The following is an 8,098-nucleotide window of genomic DNA, read 5'->3' as shown; positions in this document are numbered from 1 at the left end:
AGCTGCGCCTATTTGTGTGGCTTAGAAAACAGGAGTCGCAAAAGTAACTGTTAATACTTTAGTTATAAATGAACAGATTACAACTCGCCCATCTGAAATTGCAAGCAAAATTGTGTTCTATACTCCTCTGAAACCTTCTTCGATTTAATACGCCGTGTAATTGCTCGTATCGACAATTAATTTCTCTCAGTTATGCAATGCAGATATTAATCTTTGTGAACTGAGCAAAGCAGTGGAAAGTTTATCACTAAATAAATCCACAACTGATTTTTATGAACATTTTTTGGGATGGGCTAAGAGAACCTTCTTATCTAATGATTTCAGAAGCAATAAGCAAATTTCAATCACAATAAAGGAGGGTATTATAACAGTTATACCCAAACCTGGTAAAAAAAAAAAAATAACTCTCAGAAGATTTAAGACCCTTCATATTATTACACACTGATTACAGCATGTTTTATTTGGCTTTTGAAGGACAGAATGCAGGAAGAAGTGTAGGAGTTTTGGGTTGGTGAGTTTTGGGGCTGCACCTTAGAGCAACTTGAATATATAATAGCTGAGCATATTGCACTCTTCACTGTTTTGTGTGTTACAAATAAGCTGAATTGGAATGGATGTAGTGGGCTGTAAATCAGTTACATTGTGGGATACATGGGCTAAATAATTATTTTTAACTGCTTGAGACAACATTCATTGTGTATTGTTGTCTTTAGTCTATGTAAATAAACTAAGGTGAAATGAACAGGTTATCCTAAAGACTGACAATCAGGGCTGGTCCAAGCCTTCTTGGGGCCCTAAGCAGTTTTTCCTGGGGGGCCCCAAACCAACAAATCAACACCAGATGACTTATAATTCCTAAACTACTCTGTGTAACATACCTGCTATCATTAGCGTCATGTGTACTTAGCATACATTATACAAGTACTATTATGACTATTCATTTCAACTTCACAGGGAGAACAAAAAAAAAAATAAAAATATTTGGATTTTAAAATGTAGAGTGATTTTTAAGTGTCATTTTATTTGAACTATTTTGAAAATAACATCAACTGATAAACACTACTATATATCAGTTGATGTTATGTGTTGACATAACATTATTTTAAATATTAATTTTTTCTATCATGCTAGTTCATTGCTCTTGGTGGCCCCCTGGTGGCGTGGGGGCGCCAAGCAGCAGCTTACCTCAGATATGCCGAGGGGCCGGCCATGCTAACAATGGACTTTTGTACAAACTGTAGTCAGACGTGCTTCCAGATTTAATGTTTATTAAGTGCAGAAGAAAATGTTTCTCATACAGATACATGACAGGCAGGAAAAGTGTCTTGTGACAATTTAACATAAAAATATTGAGGATAGGAAGCTATCTGTGAAAGATCCCAGCACAGACTTAAATACATCAGTTCCTATCAACAACATGCCAGGAGAGCGCTCGTCTCCCCGACTGACACAACGCTGCCCAACGTCCTGCTACGGCTCTCACTCTTCTTCCAGCCACGTCACGCTTCCTTTCCGTCTGTGCTGAACACCCCTCACTCGTTTCCTCTGCGTGGAACTCGCAAGATCTCAATCGTTTTCGCTCTCCTCTAAACAACCTGCACTCTTCCCGTGCAGCGCATCGCAGAGTGTGGCACTTCAGACCAGCTAAAAAGGCCACACAAGCAAACAAATCACAGCAGTTCCTCTGTCACATGTCAGTGTGAATAGAAAATACGACACCAGCTGGTATCACAAGGATTAAACAGCGAATACCTGCTTCTTAATTTTAAACTTAGACACAAAGATTTCACTATATTAACGCTATTCTATTGCATCGAGAGAACGGACGTCAGATTCCAAAGGTCAACGACGTATGAATGCATGTTAGGATGATCGGGAGCATCAGACTTATTTACATTTGATCAAAGCGGATCTGATTGGGAGGGAAGAGAAGATGCATTCCTGAAGAATCACAGGAAATTTGTTATGTACATTAATGACCTCTAGGTGTCACTAAATCTGTTTTTATAGACAATCTAAAAGTTTACCCATTAAAAGCAATAAAGTAACAGGTGACCTGCAACTGTTAAAAGTAAGTGGTGCCAAGGTTATATATGTACACATGCACCGAATGATTGGAAGTGTAAATGAGGACAGATGGCTTTCTGTCCCTTTCAGCTGCTCAGATACCAAATCCGGAGGAAGTAAAAATAACTGCGTGTTTTTCCTCTGTCAGCTGGGTCTGTCTGACAGCGAGGGGATGTTGGTTGAGACAGATGTGCCGCCTGAAAGGAGAAGTCAGACTCTGTGAAGACTGGCACGAGACGCTGTTTTGCCCACTTGGACTCTTTCGACATCCGGCCGGCGCATGCTGGAGGGTGAATGTTTGTAGGGGACAATGGTCTGAGGGTGTTCCTCTGCGATCATACAGAGATGGAGCCGCCGCCGAGGTTGGCCTGGGGATCAGGGGCCACGGCGAGACAACTGAGGTCGGCAGGGGTGCTGGAGAGAGATGCTGACAACGTTCCGTTTATGGCCAAACGACGGTAGACAAAGTGGAAGGGAACCGGCTGTGGGCGGCTGTGAAGCTCAGCTTTGATCTTCTGAGGGTGGGTGTCTGCTGCCAGCTGCTGGGTGCTGCCCTCCATCTGCAGGAACAGGCCGTAGTTCTTGGGGTCCGACACCTTAAACTTCAGGGCGCACAGCTGGCACAATTCCTCCACCGTGGTGTACGGTCGCACTGGCAGAGTCTTAGCCGTGCAGCCGCTGTCCACCTCCTGCAGTGCCACACGCAGGAAGTTCTGAGAGACAAACAGGACACCACTCATCATCATCATCATCATCAGGTGAAGGTAAATGTAGCGTCTAAAATCCTGTATTTTAGGCTACCGGTTGTTGACTGTTGAAGCGTTGGTCTTACGTGTGCTCTATTAAGAATTCCGGATGCCAGTCTTTGTTTTGTTTTATAATAAAGTCGTTTATTGTTTGCATGTTGTCCATCGCTGCTATTTCCATTGCAAATTCACTTATATCCTGACATAGAACCTTAACCTGAAAACACAGTAGAAAACTGTTGCCCCTTCCTATCAACAACACCTGAACATAATCATGCTTGTCCTTAAATAACCCATCCCCCATTAGACACAGAACTCAAAATGAAATACGCCCCCTGGTGGCGATAAACACAAAAAAGGCTAAATGGCTCCTACAGTAAAAGATCGCCTCTCTGAGGAAGAAAAGAAGAGGTCTGTCTGGTAAGTCGGTTTGTTAGTGAATGCTCACCTGGAAGTCATCCACGGAAGGTGCAGAACGTTGGGTGGTGCGCCGCCGGTGCCACTGGTGTAGCGTGTTTCTGGTTTCAGAGCTCAGCACCCTGGCTGCCTGATCCTCCTGGAAGTTCTTAACCAGGGACATGGCTCCATAGGCGCTGGTCAGATAGTAACCACCTGGACACACAGAAACGACGGTAACAGCCGTCTGAGGAGAAACATGATGTGCTTTTAAAGGAGGGAAGGTGTTGGATCGGCACCTTCCCCATGCAGCAGCGAGGGGTCAAGCAGCTCCATCATGTACAGGATCTCATTGTCCAGCTCAGGCATGTCACACTGGGCCAGCACATAGGTCAGCATGGGGAGGAAGTCATCGGCTCCATACAAACGACCTGAAACAAAGGGATGGTCGTGCTTCATCATACCGGGTGTGTTGGGTGTGGAAAACTGTCGGGCTCACAGATCTCTACCTGAGTTGTCTTCCATGATGGTGTAAATTAGCTTGCAGACTCTTAGCAGCATGCAGACTTTCTTCTCTGGGGAGTACAGCTTGCACATGGTGTGGAACTTCTGCCTGATCTTTTCTATAGCCACGGGGTCGGGAGGCAGAGTGTCGGCCACGCCCATCTCCTGAGGTCGCCGGGCCTTGGCCAATGACAGGTTCTCTCTCAGCTCCTGCCAGCTGCCGCTGCGCACCTGGAACTCCTTTAGCGCTGCGCTGATAGGCAGCTTCAGCGGCTTCAGAACGCACTTCAGCATGGCCTTTTCCAGGACTCTGTCTGAGGAGGGGAGACACAGCTGGGTCTTTACTCCGTCAGAGTGAACTAATCGCTTTCAAATGATTTCACAGGTTCTACTTTAACAACCCTTTAGTGTGTAGCAGTCATTGCAGTGGGAAGCTATCTAAAAGCTTTTTTTCTCGTGCTTCTTCAGGATTTTTATGTAATAAAAGCACACAGACCACTATGGTGGACACTAGTGCATCACACAATACACCATCAGCTACTGTCCATCCACTGCAAGTGCAAGAAAATATTTGTTAAATCCAACATGGCAGACAGACAGAAAAGCATGCCGACCAACCCAGTCCCTCCTTCTACTGTAGACGACTCTTGCAGGCGAAAAAATATATATATTGTGACATCAAGTAACTCCTAAAGACTAATACTACTGATGCATTTTTTTTCCCAAACAACAACTTTGTAGTTCAAAAAAAACTACATTTCAGAGAAAAACAACATACCAGCCCAAAAACCTGGGTACAAAGATTAGGAAAAGTTTATGGGAAAGAACTGCTTACATCTTTACCCATGTTATTTCAATGTTGATTCGTCAGACATTTCTGGAAGCTCGACTTGAGATACGTTCTGTGCTCTCAGTAAATTGCCAGAACATGAAGCACTCTTGCTCTCAAACAAGCTCAACTCCCTCTTTAAAATTCCTTCCTTGTTTTTCATTCCAACGTTGCTTTTGTCTCGTTTGTGTGCTGCAGGTAAGATTGCTGACAACTCCAACGTAACGCCCGCAGTGTGGACGGCGGACATGCGACGGCTCCAGCGACACGGTCACAATCGGCCAACACAAGACAGAGGAGATGGATAACTGGGGGCCAAACCTCAACAGGCCTGCTGAACAAGGACCATGTGTGAGCGCAGTCTGAGAGCGAGCTGCTGACTCTCCTTTAGGAAACGGTGAGCTCAGCAGTTATTCTGGCTCGACACATCTGTAACCTCTCAGCTTGATTTTACTTTCCACTTCAGCTGGAGCACATCCAGCATCTGCCATCCACAGAGTCTGTGTCAGCGTTGGCTTCGGAAACTCTCCGCAGCACCCTCCGAGCGCAGAGCGATCGCCAACAAGCCTGCAGAAAACACACCCGTGCTAGCGGGCCGTTTTCACTTCCTCATTTCACTACTCCACTTTGGCTGGGAGCTCTGGGTGAGCGGGACGTTTTTACTGCCTGCCGGGACTGATAAGGAATAAAGCTGGTTTTATTGGAGCTCATACCTGACCTTACCAGCTAGTAGAAGTATTTCAGGGTGTGACTTTTACAGGTTCAGTTTACTGGAAACATGTCTCTTCCTGCTAGCTTATCTACCCAAAGGCCAGACAGATCCGGTTCTGAAACTCACAACACAGGAGGCATCAGCAGAGATTCCCAAACACTTGGAAATTTCTTGTATGGGCCAAGTGGATTGTTCCAGTTAGCCTGCTGTTGTTGTTTCTGGGAACTTTGCAGAACGACTAAATTATTGTTTTAATTATTTTATATTATTATTTGCATCATTGATGGGTTTGTAAGCAGTGATCAAGGCTGTAACAGCGAATCAGTCTTTAATTGTGGTAAAAATTTAAAGGAACAAACTGGAAGGACTGAAAGAACCAGTACAGGTACCTGGTTCAGCGCAACGTCTTCCTTTCCTCTGATTAGGCCTGTCACAATAACCAATGTTTCTGGACGATTAATCGTCCCAGAAGTTATCGTCATAACCGGTAATATTGTTGTTTTGAGACAGTTTTCCAGTAATGTAATGGTAACAATGGAATAATATTGCAGCAACACATTCTCAAAGATCAATAAGCTTTAAATTCCAAAAAACGTTTAACACTGGAACTGGAAGACATTTTAAATATCCAAAATAAATAAACAAAACTTCAGAAACAAGTAAAATGAATTGTCAAGTCTCAGGAAACAAATTTATGCCTCTAAAAAACAGTTCAGTTGAGACCAAAAAGTCCAGACTGAAGACTTTTATGATCCAGTTTTTGGTAGAAAGAGAAAAACGATAAATCATAAAATTAGAAATGATTGAGTTTGTTTTATTTATTCATGCAATTAACTGATTTATTGATTATTGTGACAGGCCTAGGCTGACTTCCCCCTATTTCTAGATAAAGGAGACCCCCACAGCACGGTGTTAAGTCCGACGTTTTTGTGCACTAGCATGCAGCTTCATTATTTAATTCAAGTGTTTAAGACAAGGGACACATCTAAAAGTTGGAGGATTCTGGCCCTCCAGGATTGCAGTTTGAGGCCAGTTTTCTGACTGATAAGAGATTGTTTACTTCCTGGCTCCTTGGTCTGCAACCACGGGAACAGGATGTTTCTTTGAACAAGTGCATGGTGATCTCTGTATGTTGCTAAATGAGTAAATGGAGGTTTATTGTTCTTCATTCCTCCAAGGATCCCATCCCTCTTTCATTTCATATTTTATCAGAAGAGACAATGACGGCAGAAACAGAACGACCCCTGTGTAGGGGCCTGCCTCTAATCTTCCGCCTCTGATTGGACAGCTAGTATACAAGGAGCCGCAGTCTGACGTACTTGTCTGCACGACTTGGAGGCGGGCCATCCAGATGCATCTGGGGCGGCCGGGCTTTGAGCCAAACAGAAGCGGCTCTCTGAGGGTGCCGCAGGAAAATACTGGGCAATTTTGTCCTGAAACTAAACAGTGCTGCAGAAAAAACAAGAGCATTCAGAAAACGGACAAGCTGCATACCAACACGATGAAACACACACACACACACACATATCCCAGTTTAGCCCTTTCTTCATACACGGAACGGAAAGGTCCGACAGAAGCTTCATGAACGTCACTAAAAAGAACCAGAGTTTTGTTTTAGAGTTTAATAATTCCACATTTTAAATTCGATCCCAGTCGTATGAAACCCCACAGGAATATAATCTACAAAGTTTAATTCACGTCTGAAATTAATCTGTCCTGAGAACAGTTGTTGACTGCTTTTCTGGTTTCTACCTTCTTTTGTTGTTGTTGTTGTTGTTGTTGTAGTGAGCAGGTGAATTTATGGACTTCAGTGGTCAAACGTTTTCCTGGAGGCTCATCTGAGGGTTTTCAGCTTTATTCAGACAGATCGTCTCAGGGTTTTTTTTTGTTTGTTTCTTTGGTTTAGGCTGCACTCACTGGATCATTGATCAGCAGGTATGGGAGCATGCAGAAAATGGATCTGTTTTTTTTTTTTTTTTCCCAGAATCCACTTTGACTTGAACCTTTGTTTAGGGACTTTATGTCTTTGTTTAGACTTTAAAAATGAAACATCCTATTGTGTTCAGACACTACAGAGCTACAAAGAAGGTGTATGTGAATCTAAAAAGACCAAATGTCAGCAGCACGGCGTTTGTTCATCTATGATTCTAGTAAAAATACACATTTTCATCTGTTTATGACTTTGATGACTGCAGAAGGCTGTTGATGTGTTGTTCTCTCTCAGGGTGAACAGAGCAGGTTAGCTTGTTCAGAGTCTTTATTCTCTCCGTCTGCATGTTGTTCTGTTCCAGTCACAGGGTCCTGGGCCAAAGTTCTACTCTTCTGGCAAGGGTGTGTGTGCATGTGTGAGTGAGGTGTCTGCAGGTGTAAATGAGATGTGTGTGTGTAGGCGTGTGTGTGCATGTGTCTGTACCTACAAGGCCAGCTGTTATTAAAAGGAAAATAATGCTATTTTATAAATCACCGAGCTCAGACATTTACCAACCTAATCACATACACAAAGAGCTGCATGTTTTCAACAAAAACACACCATTAACCACCAACTCACATCAAGGAATTTTGGAAAAAAAAAAAATATATTTTCATGCTTTTTACAAAACAGAGATGTGAAACTGCTGCATCTGCATTCATGTGTTTCCACAATACTGTGATTTCTCCATTGATATTGACATCATTCACCCTTCCCAAAAATAATTAGCCAATTATTTAAAAAGAAATGACTTGCACAGCCTTCTAAGAGGAGATGACAATGAGGTCACAAGGCTTACGGAGCAGAAATGTGAGCAGTATTGTCAGCAGGAATCCTGCAGAGGTGAACCAAAGTTCCTTTCTAGAACTGAATGC

General features: G+C 43.3%; 1 protein-coding gene across 5 annotated transcripts in view; it reads right to left on the bottom strand.

Annotated features, from left to right (window-relative positions):
* Nucleotides 1-1,248: 1,248 nt before the first annotated feature.
* Nucleotides 1,249-8,098, bottom strand: part of rin2a (Ras and Rab interactor 2a) — a 29,101-nt gene continuing 22,251 nt past the window's right edge. For all 5 annotated transcript variants that reach the window (XM_044136241.1, XM_044136240.1, XM_044136242.1 and 2 more), the window contains 4 exons: nucleotides 3,719-4,027; nucleotides 3,509-3,640; nucleotides 3,262-3,425; nucleotides 1,249-2,780 (listed from right to left, as the gene is read on the bottom strand). In XM_044136241.1, the coding sequence (XP_043992176.1) occupies nucleotides 2,403-2,780; nucleotides 3,262-3,425; nucleotides 3,509-3,640; nucleotides 3,719-4,027 (983 nt within the window). In that variant the 3' untranslated portion in view covers nucleotides 1,249-2,402. The remainder of the gene's footprint in view (nucleotides 2,781-3,261; nucleotides 3,426-3,508; nucleotides 3,641-3,718; nucleotides 4,028-8,098) is intronic.

This window comes from Gambusia affinis, linkage group LG13 (genome assembly GCF_019740435.1).
Source record: "Gambusia affinis linkage group LG13, SWU_Gaff_1.0, whole genome shotgun sequence".
NCBI lineage: Eukaryota > Metazoa > Chordata > Actinopteri > Cyprinodontiformes > Poeciliidae > Gambusia > Gambusia affinis.
Note: the sequence above shows the minus strand (reverse complement) of the source record. Positions and strands in the feature narration are given on the sequence as shown.